The sequence below is a fragment of the Lycorma delicatula genome, chromosome 1 (genome assembly GCF_047948215.1).
Source record: "Lycorma delicatula isolate Av1 chromosome 1, ASM4794821v1, whole genome shotgun sequence".
Taxonomy (NCBI): domain Eukaryota; kingdom Metazoa; phylum Arthropoda; class Insecta; order Hemiptera; family Fulgoridae; genus Lycorma; species Lycorma delicatula.
The window spans coordinates 241,951,641-241,976,505 of record NC_134455.1 but is presented as its reverse complement, the minus strand read 5'-3'; the positions used below and the strand labels follow the sequence as shown (position 1 = coordinate 241,976,505).

At 28.9% G+C, this 24,865-nt stretch overlaps 1 protein-coding gene across 8 annotated transcripts in view; it reads left to right on the top strand.

Moving 5' to 3' along the window:
- LOC142329928 (KH domain-containing, RNA-binding, signal transduction-associated protein 3-like) overlaps nt 1-24,865 on the top strand; it is a 267,918-nt gene that overhangs the window by 177,495 nt on the left and 65,558 nt on the right. For all 8 annotated transcript variants that reach the window (XR_012757626.1, XM_075374943.1, XM_075374918.1 and 5 more), the window contains exon 4: nt 15,096-15,586. Coding sequence is in view for 7 of the 8 variants with exons in the window: in XM_075374943.1 (XP_075231058.1) it covers nt 15,096-15,586 (491 nt within the window). In the remaining variant the exon portion in view is untranslated. The remainder of the gene's footprint in view (nt 1-15,095; nt 15,587-24,865) is intronic.

The window sequence follows — 24,865 nt, the reverse complement described above, 5'->3', positions numbered from 1 at the left end:
ATTATAGATTATGTAACTATTATCGATTACAAGTATTTCAAAAGAAATTCTTATCTGTTTTACAACTTTTTTTTCTCTTCACCATGCTATTAAAAGGAATAAAATATAAATTGTTTTTAAATAGCTGGATTGGAGTTTATCACTGTTATATGATTATTAAAGTAATACACATAATCGCAGAACTACTTACCTGTGCTAATTTGATGAAAAAATTGATGTTTCACAAGAGGGTCTAGTTGTTCGATTTTAATTAATAAGTAATAATAGTAAGGACTTAAAAATTATGGAAAAAATCTCTTTTTGCGTTGAAAATTCGGTTACTTTCTTGAATGAATTTTTACGAGCCGGCATGTATATATACTAAAAGTAGGGAATATAATATTGAGTTTTGTTTAGTCTGAATGTTTTTTTAGAGCCGGTCGAAATCGAGCCGCCCGCCGCTTATATTATTAAGAAAGTTTGAAGTGAAGTGCATCCTGGTTTAACGGTGCCTATTGAAATGGATTCTTGAAACAAAGCGAGATCAAAAAAAAAACAAAACTGAATTAACAAAAGCAAAAGACCCTGACAAACTTTTGTAAATTAGCCATAGAGATAATTACTGCTTTGGACCTTGTTTATTAGGAACAGATTGATTCGGATTGTAGATTTGTTACAATAATAAGAAGGGATGCAGTGTCAAATATTTTTTCTAAATGATTTTTACTTTGGGAAAAAAATTAATATCAAAATAAAATTAGAATGACTTTACTACCGTAGACTGCAAATAATTTAGGCTCATATATTGTATAATGTATCACATTACATACCAGTTACTTCTGTCGTATTTACCTATTGCTACTTGTGAGGTAATGACATGCCTACGGTAACTTTCATGACATTTATTTTGATAAAAGTCTGTTGAAACTTCAACCGATAATAAATTTTATTTGGTTGAGTTTCTATTCTTTATGAAATTAAATAATAGAAATTAAAATAAATAACTTCATTAATATTTAATATTAATTAAATAGTTATGGCTAAAAGGTGTAGCAAAAACTACAGTTTTCAATTTTTAGTTAACAAAACTATTAGTGAACTAATAGGAGTGGTTATACATGCTTTGAGAATGCCCCCCACGTCTGTCGGTTTTCTGCTAGCCCCCATGGCGCTACCAGAAAGACTGCTAGTTCTGCTTCTGCATTTTCAGTGCAATTTTTTCCTGTTAGATTGTTTCCACCATCCTTTTTTTAATAGGTTCTTGCTATATACTTTTTATGTAAGTTAAACTCAACTCAAATTGTACGTTCAAAATTGAATTAGTTGATAATGATAGTAGGTATGTTTTCATTTGTTGCAACATCCACTTAGGTCAACTTAAATCATTAAAAATAATGCTTATCACATTGAGTTAAAATTTCAGACATTTTTACATAGTAATTATGTCTGTCTCTTAATTAAGTGGTAGATCTAAACAAATCTTGTTGGACTTGAATTTATGACAGCTGGTCCTTACTCTTAATGCCACATTTGCTGCTGAGCTTCATATTTCTTTCATTGTATCAGGTAGCAAATAAAGCTGCCAAGCAAGCTTCCACCTATCTCTCTATGTAGCTCGGTTGACATTACACAGTTAATTTATTTATTTAGCATATGGCACCAAGACACAACACCAATTACAGTCAAAAATTACAAACAAATCATTATAAAGCTATTGATTCTGGATTCGCTTTCAGGAAATCTTCCGAAGTCCCTTCATAAGATGTCCTAGGGCAAATTTCTGTGATGTGTTTTTCACCACACTCGTAAAGGGGCATCAGTGTTTTACCCAATTTATACAGGAAATAGGCGCACCCCTACCATGCTGAGTTCATATTCTGTTTAACTTTCACCATGTCTTACGTGGCAAGTCAAAACTCTGCGACTTTTGAGCAATACATGGAATTTGGTTATTCTGCTTTGTGGTCCATTCTTGACCCCAGGCATCAGTTAGGTTGAATCCTTCCTCTGTGGCAGCAGTTGTTGATGTGATAGATTGCTTTCTAGATTGAAGGCAACCATGATTAGCATCCTCAATGTCCTCATGTTGTTGGTAGGTTTCGATTGTCCATAATCTACTTGTACTCTCTTATAAGAGCGTTCATACGACACAGATTTGGGGGTGGTATGTGGCTCAAAACTGGGAGCCATTCCACAGGAGTAGACCTGATAACCCCGGTAATGATTCTTATAGTGTTATTAAGCTTAGCACCAATTCTATGAACATAAGGGCTGTTAAGCCACAATATTTTGCAGCCGAGAAGACGAGATTCAGAGCCAATGTGTGCAAAGTTGAAGCTGATGCTCCCCACATTGTTTCACTGAACTTTTGTTTAATGTTGTTTCCCGCTTTCAATTTCTCTGCAGTTTTCATTAGGTGGCCCTTAAATGAAAGTGTTTTTTTAAGTGTCATACCTAGGTATTTTGGTGAAAGTGATAAAACATATTTAACCTGCCTTAGAGAAGAAATAAATTATACTGTTTAAAGTTTTGTTATTCATTTATATTAATGTATGAAATATATGAATATTAATGTATGAATTTTAGTGATTTTGAATTTTGTGTGGGTCATTTTTGTTCATAGTAAATTTTTATTAATATACCTGCATGTGTATGATGTTTTAAAGGAAAACTGGTGGGATGAAGCAACATTTATAGTGATGCTCACTTCATCATAGAAGATGAGATTGATGTTAAATTAAAATTTGTCACCAGATTATGAAAGAAGTACTGAAGAAAGTATGTTTAGAATTTTTGATAAATCTTGAATTGTACCCTCATTAACCTCCTAAAACTTATAAAATAGTTTTTATAAAGATTTACTAACTATTTTCTCATAGTGGCCTAATGGATTTCTGGATATTGGGCTTAATGTTGGGAATGCTTATCGTTGTTTATGCAAATTATCCTTGCCATCCACAGAAATTAAATTATTCAGTTTGTTGGTTTTGTTATAATTTGCAAGTGTGAATTGTTCTCAGTTTCAAAAAAATAATAAAAATAAAGATAATTGTATTTTATGTAATGTATACTTTATTTTGGAAATAGTTGTTTTACCTTTATAATTGCAATTGCATTACCTTTCATTTCGTTGAAATGAATGAATCTTTCTAGTCTGCTGATGTTCAATTTTCTATTTTCTTCATTGTCACCTAGTACAGAAAACTATATGATTTTTTTTTTCAATTTGATACCCGGTGAAAGTCATAAGCATGCTATATTTGTAAAAGAAGTACTGCCTACTTAAACTGTGGTCTGTACCAAATTCTTAAAAATTTATAAATTTTATTACGACTCTAGTGAGAAATGGAAGTATTAGAATTTTAGTAATATAATCGAAGAGAAGTTAATATATTTTAATTTTAATTTCTTATTGGTAGTGTACAAGCCAAATTGCCATTAAGGAATTGATGCGAATTTATAGGAAAAACCGTTATTACAAGTATGCCATGGATTTATTATAGAAGTTGGGTATGTTTATTATAATAGAAATAAAATATTAAAACCATTAATTTCCATACTGTGAATCTTTTGTATTGTTTATTAAAATTGTATTGTTATCTTTTTTTCATTTTTGTGTTTAATTTAAATTTTCTTTTTCTTTTAGATAGTCTTAAATTAATTACATGTACATTTACTAAATGTAAATAGTGAACAAATAAAATGGTTAAATACTAAATTTGTTTATTTAGAGTTTCTTTTTAGGATATATTTGAACCATTTTACTACAACTACATGTAGTTCTAAAAACATTCTGAGAATAATAAAGGAAAATCTTCATTTCATCAGCTACAAGATTGTTGAAGAGTGTTGTCTTTATTCATTATTCTCTCTGTAATGAATGTTCTAATTTGTCTGAATAAAAACCGCAGTTGACATTTTTTATTCCATCAATTAGCCTAAACTGATGAAGAAAACGGCAGATGGCTTGTGAAGTTGATGAATGTTTTGACTGTTGAGATAGATTGCTTTGTTTGATTTCTTTAATGTATGGTTGAAGTTAATGGAAATGCATTTTAATTACTATTTGTAATTAGATTTTTGTTGCTTAAAACAATTCTCGTTATTGACCAGTTTAAAAAAGTTACTTTTAAATTTACCTTTATTGTTATGTTATAATATTTCATGTAAGATATATTTATTAGGTAGGTAATTGTTGAACAATGTAGATGGTGGTGTAATAACTTGTTATATTTTGTTTGCATATTATCTTTATTGCAATATTAAAGAACAAATCAAAGTTCTTTTTAAAGAACTTAAATTATCAATTATAAAGATTAAATCATGTTTTTTCTTTACATAACTCTTAGTTACTTTTTCCTGTTAGCCTCCGGTAACTACCGTTTAGATAATTCTTCAGAGGATGATATGTATGAGTGTAAATTAAGTGTAGTCTTGTACATTCTCAGTTTGACCATTCCTGAGATGTGTGGTTTATTGAAACCCAACCACCAAAGAACACCGGTATCCACAAATCTAGTATTCAAATCCATGTAAAATTATCTGGCTTTACTAGGACTTGAACGCTGTAACTCTCGACTTCCAGATCAGCTGATTTGGGAAGACGCATTAATCACTAGATCAACCCGGTGGGTTTCTTTACTTAACTCTGCTTTGTGTCCTTGCAAGATGCACTAAAGATTCTTAAAATATGCCCTACTACCATACTCCGTAAGCAAATTCTAATTCTTTGGGATTTTTTATTTTTATTAAAAGTAAATGCAATTTTCTTGTAATAACATTTTTCATTTAGGAATGGATGATAATCATAGAAAATTTTTAAAATATCTATCATCATCATCATGCTACATTGCTATTGACCAGGACAAATACAATACCCATACCTCTAATACTGTATTACACCATTGGCAACGTGATGTGTGCAAAGACTTCAACAGAATAAAAAGAGTAAGGGTTTGTATTCCGTAACTTTTATGGAACGCAAACTATCTTAGGGAATGGTATGCATTGTAGCTTAGTCATGTAGCTATTGAAAACTAGAGTAAAAAAAAACATCAAAATAATCAAATTAAAAAAAAATTCTGAAGAGAGTTGTGATTTTTAATCCCTATTTTTATATGCTATTGCTTAATAAAGGAAATGAAAAGCCAGCTCCCAGAAATTTGTCTGAAGGAATGTTTCTGTTAACATAAGGTTTTTGCAGAGTTGACCAGTAATTTAATTTCTAATTAAATATTTTATTTAATGTTTTATTTATTGTTATTTTAGGTATTGTTTATAAAACCTGCCAAAAATTAAGTAGTTCAGTTGTAAGTACCCAATTGTAATAATATGACAGAATTGTGACATATACACTAGGTGTTTCAAGATGTATTCCCCGAACTACAGATAGTGAATCAGGACACCAAAATGAGCAAACAGTTCATGGCAACATAAGTCCTATTTTACTTTGTTTATCCTTCTAGCCACCATTTTGTGATTTTCAACAAAAAAGATATTTTTCAGGAACAGTTAAACCTACTTTAATTAAATTTGGCAAATTAAGTGTTTTATTCTACAAAATATCACCTGAAAACATCACCTTCAAATTGGCGGCTATCTTAATTTTTTAATCTTAAATATCTTTGTAATTATTTGTTTGATTAAACTTTTACTTATGACAAAATTTATTAGCATTTTATTTTGAACAAAATTACATTTCATTTGTAAAAATCTTTTGATAAACAATTTGAGTTACTGCAGACTATTAATCTGGCAGTATGCGTGCACACTGTAAAGCAAGCTGGTAATTTTTGCCTGTTTTTATTTCCTCCGCTAACTGTAACAAAAATTATGAATAATAAAAAAAAAATTTACAATGGTAATTGAATTAATAATAATAAACACCTAATAAAATAATATATAAAAAAGGTGTTGTTGAAATTATTAACATTATTGCAAAATAATGATTATGTGATTGCTGTGTATGACTAAAACATGATCTTAACAGAATAAATGTTGTTATGCTAACTGAATTGTTGTTATAATTATGAGTTGAGTGAAATTTAAAGTGTAATTTACATCATATTATTGTTGGTGCCACATAAAGTTTCTGTAATTTGCAGCATACTGTTTTTTTTTTTTTCAATTAGACCTCTAGGGAACACACACACACACACACATACAGAGAGAGAGAGAATTATTCTTTTTGTTTGTTTATTTATTATGTAATAAATTATTACTTTTACTAAAGTAGTTAGCTGTTATAGTAATGTTATAATGAATAAAGGTGTAACAAACATTGCAAAAACTGATACACAAGGGTATCATTCCCTTGCTAATGAAATGCAACAATCGCATGTAAAATTTATTGAACAGTATATCAGATCATTCCCAGAGTGCAGCCACCTTTATTCCAGAATTCAAAATCCCAACAAAAATTACCTTGATAGAAGGAAGTTATAGAATGGTTTTTAATACGTAGGCCATGAGATGCGCTGGCAATAAGATTCCATAACAACCAGGTTGTGAGTAACCATGCTGGCTTTTCAAACACTTTTTTACATTATACATTGTTATACATCTTGGCCTGTTTTGAATGCTTTGTTTGTGTATGGCTTATAAGGAATGTCAGACAATGTGATTGCACCAAGACATCCACCTTATCACGCTTATATTTCCTGTTTTTTTAAACTTATTGTATTTTATATACCAGGAGGTTATTTTTTTAAAGTATTTTGTTATGTTTTTAATTAATCAATTTACAGTTATATGAATGCTGAATTTGTATTACATGTTAGATATATTTTTATTGATATCTAATCCTATATCTTTTAGTTACGAATTAGTTATTGGTTATTGAATTTTTTTTTAAAACAACAGCATTTTACAAAGTTTTTCATTTTTAAACAGCATTTACAATTTAAAATACTTGTATCTTCATTATGCTTAATCAGCCTGGTTGTAGCAGCTTCAACTCATCGAGACCAACACAAAAGAAACTTGAGTGATGAACTGCATACTGCACTCTTTAAGCGACGATGAAGAAAGTATATTTTCTTCTTCTGAATCTGAGTAAGAGCCTCACAGCATTTCAGACACTTCATCTATTAATGAAAACAGGGTTCCAGAATAGTACTTAGAAATTGGAAAGGAAACTATAGAAAAGATTGAGCAATGAGAAGGGGAGTGGCGTGAAGTTGGTGATGCCAAATTGCCTCTTGATATCCAGTTTACAGGTAAAGAAAAGTATAATTATCGTAATACATACCCTCAGGATAAAAAATCTTTAACAACCATTGAAATTTATGAAATATATTTTGATGATGAAATTTTAAACCTTATTGTAGTGGAAACAAGTAGAAATTCTACAAATTTCATGATGGAAAATAAAGAAAATGTTCTTATCACTGCAGTCAGTGGTTTGATACAAATTTTATTAAAATGTGGAAATTTTTTTACATAATAATAATATACATGGAGATAGCAAAATATCCCAAAATTTCTGAATTCTGGGATACTTTATACTACTCAGTTCGTTATTGAACTTGTTTAGTGCCTAAAATTATGAACAGGAATCTGTTTCAGATACTTCTGAATATTTTTGATAGACCCTGAAAAATTAGAAATCTGATCAAAAAAATTCAGAAAAGATTTCACAAAGAATATATACCTGGTGGGTGTATTACTGTTGATGAATCTGTGATTCCAGTTAGAGGGAGATGATTCTTTAGGTAATATGTTCCAAACAAAAGCAATAAGTATGGACTCAAGATGATTAAAACTCTGTAATCCTGTTGCTTACACCCTCCAAAATGTCTCTGGAAAATCTGACTTAAATTCAGCTGGATTGTCTGAAAGAGTTGTGCTCAACTTGCCAATAAATATTTTTCTTCTGGAAGAGTAATTATTACAGTTAACTTCTGTCTGTTAGTTCCATTAGCAATTTCATTATTAGATAAAAATACCCATTTACTGGATACACTCAGGCAAAGAAGAAAACTTCTGCCATCTGATGTGATACAGTAAAATATCAAAATAGGCGCTGGAATGCAGAATAAAGAAGGCATTGTCATTGAAAAATGGAGGGTCAAGCTAGAAGTTTCCTTTTAACTACAAAACACACATTAAGAAAGATTATCACAGGGGAAAAAATTGGTTGGGAAAACTAGTAAGTAAACCAGCGGCAATAATTGATTATAATAAGAGTAAGCAAGCGATATATCTTTCTGATCAGATGGCTACTTACTTTACACCTTTGCGACGAACTATTAGATGGTACTATAAGGTTGCATTTGAATTAAATATGGAAAGCCTATTGATGAGGAAAATATTCCAAATGAACGGTAAGTCAAGAAACGCGTGTTACAAGTGACTTCAGAAAGAAATCAACGAAATCTGAGAATTTGATGGCGATCTGTCCATTACTGCAAAAGTTGAGGGATGAGCTGTAACAAAAAATTTTAAATATAGACCTACAAAATGTAGTGAATGTAAAACGTTTGCACTTACCATTCTTTACCAAACATCATTAACACAGTAAAATCAGATATTGAAATTAAAGGACTAGTACTTATTTTGTGTTAGGTTTTTATTATTTTTGGTTATGTGTAAAATTTACATGTACAGGATAATTTTAAAGCCTATCGTTACTAAAAAATAAATTTTATTAGAAGAAAATTGGAAGAGTAATGCTGGTGATACTCACAGAACATGAATGATATGTGCATCATTATGAGGCTGTGAGTAGCACTGTGCACTTGCTTTTATTTTAAATATTTGAGGTTAATATTAAATTTTTAACTATATAAACATATAAAAATATGCCTTAAAAATTAAAAACTGTTATTTGTTACAGTCTTATCAGATATTCATTAAAACAGCCAGAACGTGATAGTACCAGATTTAATCTGAACTTTCACATGCTACATTTTGATATATGTAATGATGGTGATGAAATCTGAAGACATAATAAAGCACTGGTATTTTAGATGACAAAAACACAGCTTATTTTAATGAAGGATAATCATTTAACAAAAGCTGAGATTATCAGAAAAAATGAGAATATAGTTATAAAATTTTCTAAATATTCTTTTAACAAGTTCTGGTTGTTTTTTATTTTCAAAAGATTCTCTCATATAGCTGTTTTAAGTTGTAGCCAAATCTACTCTTCAAAAATGTTAAGGACATACAATTTTTGTGTACATAATTTAGTTCAAAAGAGGCTACAATGTTTATGTGGTTCAATTATGAATCTTCAGGAGGAAGTAATGTCTTGTTAAATAAAATTTATACAATATTTTCACATCTCATTCATTTAGTGATGTTAAATTTTGGTTTAATTTTGGTCAGTCGACCACAAATTCTTTGTCTTGGGTCAGTCATTTTCTGAAAATTGATACTCAATTTTCAATGAGAAAGTCAGGAAGAAAGTAATGCATCTGCTGGTGCAAGACTGGTTCAAAGTTGTGTGAAAAATAAGTAAAATATTTTTTGTATGGCGGAAAATGATTTTAATTATGTAATTTCCATACAAATTTCATGCAGGACTAAGAACAGAATATAAGTAAGATGTGATGGTTACATTTTGAATGGGTAAAACAATTCTATTTTTTTTTTTTTTTTTTAAATAAATTTTTTACGTTCTGCCCATTTAAATAAATAGAAATTAAAATGTCTTACTCCAATTAAAATTAAAATGAAGTGCAGCTTCCCTTACTATACAAACAACTACCGGAATCAAGTACAAGAAGTACAAAAATTTGATTTATCTTTTGAAATACATTCCTTCAGTCAACCAAACTTTATACAAAAACATAAATTGAATGGTAAAGGTACAACAGGAAAACCCAGACAACAAAATAAAAAAAAATACTTTATTCACTTTGAGAGTTATCCTGTTATAAACAAACCGCATGTGTTATTATAAACTGTCTCAAAACGTTTGCTTACAAATATAACTATCCTTATATGCGACTGACTTGTACATAGTAACTAATAGGGAAAATGATTCAGAAAACTGGATAACACGCATATTTTATTTGCATATTTATTCTTTACTTTTTTCCCCATTATTATTTTTATTCCATCAGTTTCAGTTTATCATTCTTTTTTTTCATTAGTGACAAATTTAAATTAAACCTGTGTATTAAAACTTCAGTACAGTGCACACCACGAATGAACAGAAACTAAAGTAGAATAATTACACTTTATTATATTTTGTGCTAATAACCTAATAAAAATAAATAACAGTAGACAATATATTAATTTATTATTTGATGTCATTTTAGGCCGACTTAATGGTGTTATGAATTAATTACGTAGTAGTTATATTTAAAGTTATGTCAATCACTGTTGACAATAGACAATAAACTATTAAAAATACTGACTAACAAATTTAGTCACAGGTACATTACTGCACAAACACAGTCGCATACACTGCAGTAAATTTTCACCTACTACAAACTAACTAGGATAGCTCTTATGCTGAACACAGTATGAAAGAATGTCAAGATGAAATGCTGAATAAGCCTTTATTTTTTTGAATCTGATTAAATTTTATCATAATTTAGTTTAATATTTCTTATTATTTAATCATCTATTTTTGCCAGCATTAAAAATTAGTAAATCAAAATATTCTGTAGTTTTCTTATTATCATACTAACGCATAACAATGGACTAAAATTAATTTAAACTAGAGGAATAAAACGAACAAAATTGGAGGCCAGAGGAGTACAAGAGACTTAACTTTATTTTCTTTTACAGAATTTTTGTTTTACATTTTATTTTACATTATAATAGACTAATATAATATATTAAATATAAAAACAGTATATTTTTAAGTTATTGAACTGGAAGTAAATACAGTAATAAAATTTTCACAGAATTACCAGAATTGGAAATCTGTTACGTGCACCCTCTTCGGTTCTAACAATATCATTTATTATTTCCTTTTATATTTTTGTGTCAAAATTTTGTCATTGTAAAGGAGGTTATTGATTGTTGAACTAGATCTTGACTGGTGTTGACACATGGAATTCTTTTTTAATGGAATTTATTAAAATCCTGTGTTTATTATGTTGCTATTTAAACAGATGTTATCATTTATTATGTAAACATGTTACACATGTTTGGAAATTAGCCGGTTTATAAAAAAAAAAACTGTTAATACAAACTAGGAATATTTAGGCTATCAATCCTAACTAAATTTTGCAATTAATTCAGATGTAAAAAGTTCAGCTTGTCAATTGATTGTCAGTGATCTCAGCTTTCTTTATAAAATGTTTTTATAAAATTAACAGTATACCAAATATATTATATAGCTTTTTTTTTATAATAATAATTTTAAGAAATATAATGAATGGTAAGTGCTGTGGTTTGTTGAATTTTCATGTGAGATTTTCTGTTATATTGGGTTGTGCTTTAGAAGTTTGGTGTGGGTGGAGTTGGTCACAATGTTGGTTGTGGGATGGAGCAAGATCGCTATAAGAGTTAGTTACAGAAAGTTCGGATTGAGAAAGGTTAGGTAAAAATTCAGTTATGAATGTTGCAGATTGTACTGTGAATCCTGCTTAGTTATTTCTTTTAACACTTTCATACGTGTGTTTATAAGAAAATGCTGTTGGAAACTTAGAATAATTTCACCATGTAATGAAATAAACGCTTTAGTTTTAAATTGTTATAAATATTTTTTTAAGGTAGATAATATTTTAGTGCTGATTTAAAAACAAACCAATAAATGTTAACTTTTTTAATATGAATGATTTTATATCAAGATGTAGAAATTAATTTTATTCATTACTAGCACTGATTATTTAATTAAGCACACACTAAATTGTATGCTAATTACTGCAAATAACACTTGTTAAAATAAATATGAACGAGAAAGGAATTGTCATAGACATATCCATAAAAATGATGTTGCCAAAAAAAGAAGAAAAAAATACTTACTGTGCTTGCTTTTCCTCCTCCCTTCAGTGTAACTACTTAAAGTAAAAAAAAAATGTCTTTACGTTCAATTGATTGTTATTAATATTTTAAAGATATAAGAGAATTAAGAATCTTTATGACAAGTAAATAAATGCATTTGCATTGATGCCAGTATTAAGGTACCCTAATTAAAATATAATAATAAATATAAATGAATAAAATTTAGCTTTATTTGCTAAAATATAATTATAATATGAAAATAACCTGATTTTTTTTTTCCTGAGAAGATTCCATTACATTTGTCTTAATAGTATTTTCAAAAAAAAAATTGTTTTCTAAATGACAATTTGTAGTGTTCATAATTAAAATGAACACTCAAAGATTAATGGGGAAATTTATAGATGTTAAATTTTTTTACCGATGGTCTTTTAATATATTTTTCCTTTTCATTATTCTCTCAGATTCAATACAGATCATAGGTTTATTAAACCCCAGCAGAATTTTACTTTGCAGATGTACAAAATAAGTTACATAAAAAAAGATTTTCTGTTAGCTCACAGTATATGTAATTCAATCTAGTCCATCATTGAATCTTGTTTGACTTACTTGCAATTGCAGTCCAGTTTGCAATCTTAAATTGGAATTTAGTATGATCTAAATTACTTTTATTAAACTGATCACTTGGCAAGTAAATTGTATGCAACTTAATTAATTTTACCACCCTCTAGATGTTACCTAATATAATTCAGAATTATTTGTTTGTAAACAAAAAATGTATGACAATGAAGCCATGAAGCCCAGATATTTATAGCCTTTCTATTAATAATAATATATAATTTTATAATTATGTATCTATTAATAATAGCTTTTCTATTATAATATTTAATTGTAAACAAGGTGAAATGTATGGAGTGTTCGAATCATATAATTGATTGGTAAATCTCACCAATAATAAATTGCTGTAGTCATTCTGCTGGTGTGTTTAATGATTTAAGTGAAAAATTCATTTTTTTTACAAAACAAGTAATCCAGAATATCAAAATATATTAGCAGTAGTGTTACAAATAATAGAATTATGAATTGTCAACTAAAATAGAATTATTAAGTTTACCGAACAAGGAGGTTGTATCTAGGCAGGAAAGCAATTAAATTATAAGTTACTGTTAAGTTTATTACTATATTGAATTATTTAGAAATAGTTTAATGCTTGTAACACATGGACATGTGGTTCAAATGGATATTATCTGTATTATTACATTTAATAATTATAATTGATAGTACATATTAATTATTTACATGCACTATATTAAAAGCTTCTCATTACTTTTTACTTTCTGTGTAGAAAACTACATGATTGGATTTAATAATTAAAATACAAAAATTGAATGCAAGATAGATAGATAAAAACTGTATTGTATGATCATCTCTTTTTTAATTGAGGTTATGACAAAGCTCTGTCTGTCTTCTCCCTAATAATTGAATTTGTGCAATCTGAAGCTAGAATTAGCTAATTTGACATTTAGTCATTCTATATTATAATCCCTAAATAATTGTTAAAAAATAAATCTCTATTAACTCAAACCCAGAAGCGTCTATTGAACTCTTAAATAGTCTATTTAAATCATTGGAGATTAAATTAGGAAATTCAGTCATTTTCTCATTTCAGAAAACTAACATATCTTCCAATCAAAATATAAACTCTGTGAACTTGTTTCAGGTGTTTAAAAAAACTTTTTTCATTGTAGTTATATTATTTTATTAACAATTAAATTATTAATTTTTTACAATTATTTTAATTTTTATTAATTTATTGATGCTGTATTGCACATTAATTTTATTTTGTATCCTTATTACAATGTTAATTGGTGTTTACGACCCTAATCTTTTCATCAGTTCTTTCAAAAGTTGGTTTAAGAACCTTGCGTAGCTGAAAAAAATTTTAATTGTGAACAGAAGAGATATCCTATTATCATTTGCATATTATCTGATGGTAATAATCTGGTGAATGCCCTGTTATTTATTGTCAAATATAATATTTACAAAACAGAAGTAATGGTATGTGAGGTTTATATTGTAATCGTGGAATGTTCTGACAGAACTGGAGTCTACCAAAAGTTTTTAGTAACTGTAATTGTGTTGACCATACCAATATTTAGGAGTGTAGGAACTGAACTATCCACCTCTAGAATCTAGGTACTACATAAAAACAGTTAGCAGTTCAGGAACAATTTTCCTTTGAGTCTTAAATGTTCCATAATGGATTGCTTTAGCTAATTTTTGGTTATAAGAGTGTGACACATTAAAAGACTTCAATTCACTTTATTGCCAGTCTATTCAGTGGACATTGGTGATTCTTATCAGTCCATTGAACTGTCTGTACAACAGAGCCATTAATAAAATTGTGTTGTAGATGGAATTATTAAAGAATTTCTTGGATCAACTTTCTTCGTAGTTTCCTCATAAAAACTTAAAATGAAAAGTTGAACAAAATGAGTATTTTTAAGAAGGCACAGCTGATAAAATATTTAGCAGATTACAATAAAATTAATACAAAGATTTATTGTAAAACTTTTACACAATACATTTATACACATAAGAAGCAATGAAGATAGATCACGGTACTTCTAACTAAAACTCCAGCTTCTCCAACAAACCAAAATAGAATGTTAATTTTGAATTCAATAATTTTATTTTTTTAATATTTAATTCTTTTTTGGAGTCATATAAGAGATGGAAGTTTCTCTTGTGCTTAAATTTTAATTGATTTAGTAATATAAATTTACTTTTTGATGTAAAAGTAAATAAAAAAAAGTTTTTTTTAAATTAATTTGTTTTTGGTGAAATTAAAAAATAAACCTTTTTGCAACAGGTTGCTAATTAAAATACAACACTAGTATTTAATAATCAATAATAATAAACCTGTTTTTCACTCTGTGGTCAGCAGTTCTGGATACAATCCCACTATTAACTGAATTCCACTAGTTCAATTAAATCGCTTAAAGATATTTTCAAATACTATAAGTAAACATTTTATATATGAGTAAATTGTCATATTTTATAAAATATGGAAATAGAGCTAATCATGACCTAAATTCATGTACAGCTACTTGTTATACTTTTGTTTAACGTTGTGATCAGCACTTTTATCAATAATAGATTATATATTAATGCAATAAAATCTTAATCAAGTTTTTGTTTGTGTGTTTCAGGAAGAAGAAATGAGACAAGCCCTAGACCCTAAATATGCCCATCTCTCAGATGAGCTTCACGTTGAAATCGCTGCTCTAGCTCCACCAGCAGAAGCTCATGCTCGTATAGCATATGCTTTAGCTGAAATTAGAAAATACTTGGTGCCCGATAATAACGATGAAATCAGGCAGGAACAAATGCGAGAAATACAAGCTGAAGCACCACCTAGAGGAGGCGCACCATTGCTCAGAGGAGTTGGCCGTGGTAGGGCTCCACCTCGTGGTCCACCAATCGGCATGCCACCAAGCAGATCTCTGTTGAGTGCCCCCAGACCTGCTCCACCGTTACCCCCTCTTCTTCCTCGCCCACAACCTGGTAAAACCAAAGTGCTTTCCATTCTGGACCGAGCCAGAGTAGCGATGGAAGAATCATATGGTGCTGGTTATGAAGAACAAGATATGGGACAGGGCTTCTACGATTCACCTAATGCTGGATTTAATTCGGGACCTGGGTTAGTCATTCATTCTTAATACTCTGAATAATTTGTTTTTTTCTGATGTCGGTTTGAATGCTGTTTTATCACAATATTTTGTTATTTATTACGTCGAGAAATGAAATTTATTTTATCGGTGTTATTTTTATATTAGATGTAATAAAAAAAAATGTTTACTGATATTTAATAACTGAATGTAAAAAAAGGGAGGTCTTGTTAACGGTTGCTTATTATTATTTAATGAGCGACAAGTATCTTTTTATAATGGAACTTTTATCTATTTGCCATATTATTCATTAACACTAAAATAATATAAGGCATGTAGAATAACACCTTAAAACAAACCATACATTTATGTTAAAAGAATAAAAACAATAGTGAAGAAATGTCATTATATTGTTTCACATCATCGTCTTATTTCTACTTTTCTGTTAGTAATTAACTGCTCCATCTTTGTACTCTGTATTAACAAGTGTAGCAAATCACAAGTATAGTAGCAAATCTGTTAAATTTATTCCATGAAAATAAGAAATGTAGCTTTGTTAAAATGATATCTGCTCAGTTTTATCCCTCTTCATTGGATTTTTTGTTAGTATTGTTTAATGAAGCTGTTAGTGGTTTTGTATTTAAGGTACTTCTCACTTCCTAATTCAGTTATATGTTTATCCTGAGATTGGAATGTTGGTTTGATGGTGTTAGTGAATGGAGTTGTTTTGTAAAATATTCCTATTTTAATAGCTTGCATCTAGAAAGCACGCACAAGACATGGGTTTAATGTAGATGTCGTAGGCTAAGATAACAAATTAAAGATCCTCTACATTATTATAATGATAAGTGAATTTTTTTCTTCATTAATTTATACAGGTACCCTCAAAAGGTAAGGTCAAACTTTAGGAAGTGATTCTACTTAACAGACTGAAGGAAAAATCCAGTGAACATAGGTTTGTAAATGCATATTTTTCTGTCTGCTCGCCATTTTCTGTATTTTAAGAAAAAAATATTTTTCAAAAAACGGTTTGAGATAAAACAATATAATTTTGTACTATATTAGACTAGAAATTTGTTAATAGGAAAAAATAACTATACTCTTCGTTGATAAATTTCAAAATGGTGGTCGTTTCAATTTTAAATATCTTTGGAATTATTAGATTAAATTATTAAATTGTGATCTATTATAAAAATTATGAAGCATTTTTTTGTGGACAAAACGATACCTTAGTCTAAAATTCTGATGGCAAACACCGGTGTTAGTACAAAAAGTAGGTCTCAACCGATATGGAGGCCATCTTATTATTTTTTTTCACTTTCATGACTCCATAACTAGTTCAAATTTTCTGATAAAAATTGCCAAAAATTCAATATCATTGATATTTAATAATAATAATTGTAAGAGCTAGCCTAGAAATGATTAATTCTCAGTAAAAAAAAAATGTTAAAATCAAATACATCGGATATTCAAACAAATTTTATTATTCAGAAATGCTATAAATAAGTGTGATAATTGCAACTGAAACATCAGTTTTTTTTTTACTTAGATAGTTTTTTTTTTTTTCCACTTGTGAACCAAATAGTCTCATGTTCTATTACTCCCATTGAATTATGAATCGGTATTCTGAATTTTGAAAATTTTTTTTTATTTAAAATTGTCATTAATCGTGCTGTCATTTAAACTGAATATTCCCTGCGGCTAGGATTTCGTACAGATGGTCTCTGCGACTTTTTTCCCACTATTCTTGATATTGGAGCAATTTGTGCCCAAATCCTATTTAGCAACATGTTAGAAAAGATTGTTCAAAGAAAGTACTTGAAAATCTAGCTTTTGAGCTTTGCAGAAATCACCAATGTTCTGCAAAATGATTTATGGATAAAGATATGACAACATTTAGGAATTCAGGAAATACAGTAGAAACTGCTACCAAGAAAGAAAGAATTTGTGCACATGTTCTAGGAATAAAAATTGTAAAACAGCAGTTAGTTGTACATCATGTATAATACCAATCTTCAGTGAGTGTACATACGTGACAATTTTAAAAAAATGTAACCAATGTGATCCTGAAAATGATTGCTTAAAATAAACTTAACTTTTTACAATTTACTTACATATAACAAGTAAGTATATAATTATATTATTATAAATGTTCCTAACTGAAGTAATTAAGATAGTAATGAAAAAGTAAAGTATAACAAATATTAAAACAAGTCCAACAAAATTAATCCTTAAACATTTGTAGAAATAACACTCTGAAAGTGAGTAAGCCTGATCACCCGTCAGATGACAACGGGTCAGTCAGTGACTGGCTAAAAAAAAATAATTGAATTATGTTTTATAATTCTTTACAGTACAGGAAATAGATATAAGGAAAAATAATAAGTGAAAGAAGTGATATAAAAAGTTTCTAAACCCAGTTTCATATTAATTTTTTTTTATATACTTAGCAAATTCTCACTGATACTTACAGAGAGCTACTCATTGGTTTATCTTTGAAATCTTTCAGTTGTGAAAAAAAAAATTGGCAAGTTTTATTTTTTAATTTCTTTTTTTTTAATCAAGGATGTATTCATTCATCACTGTATGAAGAAGTTCAAATAAGGAATTTCATCAGTTAACGTATTATTGTATACCAAATTCACCAAAAAAAAAATTCTTTTTTTAAATGATTGCAAGAGATTATTTTTTATTATTATATTTATTTTTTGTTAATTATATATATTAATAACTCCTTATGTTCTAAGGAATAACACCCTACAGTAAAAAGTGTTAAATTTATGTTGTACTGAGAAATTAATATTACACTACTAAATGTTTTAAATTTGACTATCATGGCTACAACCTTTAAAACTGCTGTAATTGCAATACAAATGAGAATTAGATCATTTAAAAAAATGCTATCCTTTTTATAGAAAAAAATATTTAAGAATATCATCTTAATATTATTAGTATCATGTATCAGTGTTGCCAGAAAGTTTAGGGACAGGCCTAAAAACTGTGTACTTTGAAAGAAAGTAGTTTTAATGATTAAGAAAATTATGTAACCTACATACAGTATATGGTTCGGTAGTAGTTAATGGGGCCTCCCTTAGCCTATATCACTCCTTCATCCTTTTCGGCGTGCAGTCAATAAACTTTAGGCAGTCGTCCTTTGTAATGTTCTGCCAAATCTGCACCAACATAAACTTCAGCCTGGTTTTATTCTTAGGCTTTTGTTTGGCTAGACATTGAGCCATCATCATGTTCCATATATTTTTGATGGGATTTAGATCAGGGCCCCGTGCTGCCTATCAAGGGGTATTATCTTGCAGATAGGTAAAATTTTCACCAAGCAATTTTTAATCAACGGTAGTGTTACTTCCTCTATTGTTTTAACAGTATTTACACTATTCATGGCCTCTTCAACAAAGAAAAGCTCCCCTAGACCTTCAGATGTGATGGAACATCACACCCTCACCTGAACTATTGGAGCAGCACACGTAAGCAAAGATTTTTCAGTCTTTGTACATCACACCCTGATTTTGCGTCTAGGAAATATTTCAAATCAGTCTTTATCTGAGAAGACAACTCTTCAAGCCTCCTTTAACCAGCCAAGTCGAGCCTTGGACCACAAATTTTACATCACTTTCTAGTCAGATTATTTAGCAAGGGTTTGTGAGTGCATAGAAAGAGTTCATGCTTACTTCTCAAAGCCTTGAAAACGCAGTAGGTACACAGATATTGAGGTCTTTGTCATTTTTCTTCATAAAAGATAATAAATCTTTGCAACTTGGCTTTTCAGTTTTTACAACTCTAAATTAAAAGCTTTCGATCGTGATGAGGTGAGGTTTTGAGCAGTCTGCCACTTCACAGAGCTTCAATGATTTTCTAAAAATGTCTCGCTGTGTTCTCAACACGCATTTTAGCTAAGTTTAGATGCTGTTGATCGGTATGAGTTACTGCACTTGTGCATAACTTGTGATAATTTGTCACTTTGTATTTTCAGACTGAGTTTACTTTCACAAAACAGTAAAAAGTGTAGCTATGTTATAAACAACATTCTGACACACAAGGTCATGAGAGAATGTGCATACAGCCCATTCTTCACAAACAAAACATGGAGAAGACAGCTATGCAGTCAGAGCAGGTCTACGTGTTGCCAGTCGAGAGTTATCACTGAATGAAAATGCTCAGTTTTGCGCCACGGAATTTCTTGAAAAGTGTTTTTTTTTTTCATTTGTTTGAGAGGTGACCAAATAAGTAGGAATTTTTTGTCCTCAGGTTGTATTATTATTATTATTATTATATGATCATTATGCCATAATAAAGCTCCAGTTAAAAATTTCAGTAATTATTTAGTTGAGGTGCCTCACCCCGAAATCACAAAAAAACATCTCAGTTCATTGTAAAATCTTTTGAATGTATTTTATGATTGAAATGAAGTGTCGGAAAAGTAGATATTTGAATATTATTGATACACTCAATAACGCAGATTCACACACGTATGATGTGTAAAAACCTTGCTAGTCAAGGTTAGCAAGCGTATGTAAAGTTTGGTTAACTTATATTGTTTACTTTCCAGAAAATTTAACCAAACTTAACCTACGCTTGCTTTGCTCGCTAACTTTGACTAGCAAGGTTTTTACACACCATATGCATGTGAATCTGCATTGTCGAGTGTATCAATATTCAAATATCTACTTTTCTGACACTTCATTTCAATCATAAAATATATTTCAAAAGATTTTACGATTTGAGATGTTTTTTTTGTGATTTCAGGGTGAGGCACCCCACAGACAATCAGACGTCAATGGAGGGAAGTAAAAAGCAATGTGCCACATTATGCAAATTCCAAACACCATTTCCACGGACGAATGGCCAAATTTTTATTTACAAGGAAGTATTGTGATTATAAAAACACGATTTCACAATTTATGGTGAATTATAAGCGAGACACAAAATTTTACACGTGTGTTATTTGTATCACTATGTAAATTTTTACTAGTTTTTATTGACACTCAAAATACTTCATTAAATGAATAAATATTAATTTTGAATGAATTTAATATGTTTTTGTGATTTTGGGGTGAGGCACCTCAACTAAATAATTACCAAAATTTCATAGCTGTAGGACTGCTGTTTTTGAAGGGGTAAATCTTAGTCGGAAAAATAGATTATTTAAGCAAAACCTGTTTTAAAAACGAAAAAACATTCTATCCAAAAGTATTAGAACTAGAGCAGTGAAATTTTACTGAAAACCTATAATTTGATGCCTAATAACGTCAGTAAAATCATTGAATGAAATCAGTTAGTTTAGGGACAAAAGTGGATTCAATTAAATGTGAGCCTGTTTTAAACTTTTTAGCAATACTGGTGGTTTAGATAATTTTTATATGGTCTTAAGATCAAAGTTACTTTTATAAATTTAAATGGCTTTGTTTTTGTTGAAGTGAGACGTTAATGAAGTCAAAAATTGTTTAAATATTATTTTAAATTGTTGCAAATAAAAATTGTAAATTTTTTCACCTACAATAATTTCTTAAACCAGTTTTTCAAAAATAATACTAGTAAAAATCCAAGCAGATCTTCCAGTGTGAAGAATTATTCTTAACATTAATAGTAGCAGCAATGTTGAACATAGTAAGTCTGTCATACACTCCTCTGTTTTTCACATAATTTTTTTTTTATTACATACACTTACTTTCAAGTTAATTATTTAAGTTAACTAAAGTAAGTCCTCTTAACACCACATGATTGAAAAATTATTTAAAAAAACCATGAACATTACAAAACCATACAAAAGTAGTAATATTTATATTTAGTTAGGGAAGGCTGAAATAATTATAACTGCTTTTTACATTAATCAATATAAAAAACTTTAATTTCATAATACTTGCACAAAAGAATTAAGAGAAGAAACATTTACCTTGTGAATTATTGCATTTTTGTTTAGTAACCATGCTGCCATTTAACTTAAAAGGTGTAAAAAATTCCTGTCTTTGGTAACGAAAGAAGAATTGTATTAGGTACCTGTTATTTTGCAGTTATATTTTTATTTGTTGCCTTGTTATTGTGTAAATTAAGCTTTTGTAAGATTCAAAGGAGTGTAATGAAGTAAAATTTTCTTCAAATAATATTTCTGTTGATATTTGCAAAAACCAGCTCACCCTGTTTTCCTTGCTTGGTTCTGTTCCACTTTTTTTTTAGTGGAAGTGTTTTTAAAGCTGAATACAGATTTTCATATGTTAGTTGTTTTTGTGTAGTTAATAAAAAATGTGTTACCATCTTATTACTAACATATAATGTTGCTGCTGTTTTCAACTTGTCTGACAATTTAATTTTAACTTGATTTTACAGTGAACACCACTTGATTTTGATCTAATGGTTGTAAAGTAAAACATGATCTAAGACAAGAAGTGCATTGTTCAACATACTGTTAAAATGTCTTCAAAATTATAACTGAAGTTAGATATTTTTGAATTGTTTGTACTAAGAGTTTTCACATTTTTTTAAAGTTTTGAAACTAAAATCCCCATTCATTCCACAAAGGATACCTAATTAACTTTAATTTCTGTTTATTTCTTTCTTAACATGTTCAATACTCTTTATGGAGTATTTATTCTTTACTTAGTCATTTATGTTCCTTACTCTTTAAGGCGATACACAATATTTTATTTTGTATAGTCAAGTAAAATTCTGTGGAAGTTAAATTTTTGGCAAATGAGAGCAAGAAATTTAATCCTCTCTACTATCCAACAATTTAGAAATTTTCCATTTAAAAGTTTGTGAATATTAACCCAAAATCATGTTTGATTTTGCTAGTCATGTGGGGGTTTCTTTGATCTAAAATTCTGACATTGTCTTTTTAACCTTTCTAGACATACATACCTCATAGGTAAAGCAAATATGATTAGGAAGTGATCATTTTCATCTGTAAATTATAGATTAAGTTAATGTCATCTTCAAAAAATCTATTTTAGTCTTCCTGACTGAATTCCTTGCAGTAATTGAACTTAAAGAATTGATGATATGTATAAAACCTCAGAATCTTCTAAAAACTTTGTGGAGCATTGATTTCAATAGTTGTAGTTTAATGGATGTAATACAGGTGTACTTAGTTGGGCTTTGAGCAAAGATTTATTGACATACTCAGTGTCTTCATTACATATTCTTTAACTTTCAATTTCACTACACCTGTTTCAGTTTCTGTAAATTGCTTATGGTAGTTGTTACCTGATTGACATTCCAGAGGATTTTTTCCACATTAATTCTGTAATTATTTGTATTGGAGTATCTAATTTTGTTTTGTTTTGTTATATAATGTTTTCTTTCTTATGGTGCAATCATTTATTAACAATTTTAGTTATTTTTAACAATAAAAATTTTAAATTAACAATTTCGTTTTTTTTTTTAATTGCTCTACAACAAAAAAGCATAATAACATGAATAAAAATTAAAGGCCTGAAGTAAACAAAACATTCTAAGCAAAGCAGTTTGAACTGGGGTGTACACAAAATTGTGCGACTGCTACTGCACACCTCATATAGTTTCTATCAAAATAATAATACAGAAATAGTTGCCTGTTACTCAATATGTTCTATAACATTTAATGTTATAGAAGGTAATAAATTTTTAAATATACTAAAGTTATCTTTGATGGTAATTTTATTATAACTTACAGCATTAATTATTGTACACAGTTAAACATAGAGGTTTGTAAATAATTTTTTAAATGCTTTAAATAAAATATATTTATTATTATTTTACATGCATAAAATAAATTAAAACATATTTTATGATTTATTACTATTTTTTTTTTTTTTATCTTCAATCTTCACTAATGTATTTGATTCTGAGTAGTTATTTTCAAGATTAATATTGAGTTTATCTACCACAATATTAACAAAATAACCCATCTTCCACATATTTTCTTCTTGCAGCACATGTTTAACACTATTAAAAAATCAATCTTCATTTCCTACATGTCCTTCAATCAGTTTTATACCAGTACTTAAATCAGACAGAAAGCCTGTTTAGATGTCTTTTAAAAGTGTCACGCCAAACTTTATTAACTGAATGACCATCGTTCACCCAAGTTTCATCCAGATAAAAATCTTTTTTCCCACTTTTCTAGACTCTAATCTGTTTCAAATATTCGCCAAATGTTTGTCATCTCTATCAATGGTAAAACTATTTCTACTTTATCCTGCAAACCTTTCAGTGAAAGATGTTTATATAATTTTTGGTAAATCTGGATCGCTTTTGATAGCTGATTATTTTAGTGAGTGGACAATTCATTTTTTAAAAAGAAACCGTGGACTTTGGATTTGACAGCATTTTTATTGAAATCGTAAACTTGGCCTAAAGTAGGCTTTGAAAGATTTTTTTTTGTGTATGTATTAGCCATATTTTTTTCTTTTCAGCTGACGATCTCTCAGTACTTGAAATGGATACACTCTTGAAATCAGATATAAGCACTTCTACTAGTTTAATTTCTAAAGTAAAGTATTTTTCCTGAGATTTATTGATAACGTTAAGAACTGTTGTCCTTTTCCCACTTCCTAATATTTTACAGTTTCTGTGTTTATCTATACAGCAAGAAGGACTCTCGGCTGTAGTTATTAAATTTCACAAGACTTATAAACAAAAACTTAATTTATAGCATTGTAATAAAGCAAATAAGTCCTAAATGTCACTATGATTATTAAACCAAATCAATGACAAACACAACCTCACTCAAAGTAAAGAAAAAAGAAATAAAAGTTTTTTGTTTTAATTTTGTCATGAGCCATTAACACCACCACAGTTAAAATAACAATGAAGTTTCACAAGACCAAGTAAGCATTTTTAAAATAGTGTCAGAAATATAATTTAACTGTCATTAAACTATAAATAGCTATGAAGTATTTTGCTATTGTTTAACATCATACATGATATGTACTGATTTGTAGTTCAAATACTTAACTATATATATTAACTAACAAACAGAACATTTGTTTACTCTAGGCCTCAAGTAGTAAATAATATGAATATTATAAAATAAGAAACTGAAATTAGTATACATTTTTCAATAGTAGTGCATTGTTTACATTGCTGTAGTCCTAATGTATTTATAATTGCATAATAATAAGTGTTATGGTAATCTGAGATTAACCTTTGAAGCAGTGAATACATCACTTCTAAAATGCCAAGTAATTTTGTACAATATATAGCTTTTTCCTAAACTTATGGCATTTTAATGATATTTACCCTTATCAGGCCTATTGTATACCAAATTAAACAGGAAATCTCAAAGAATATTGGTAAATCAATATTTTTGATCATTAATG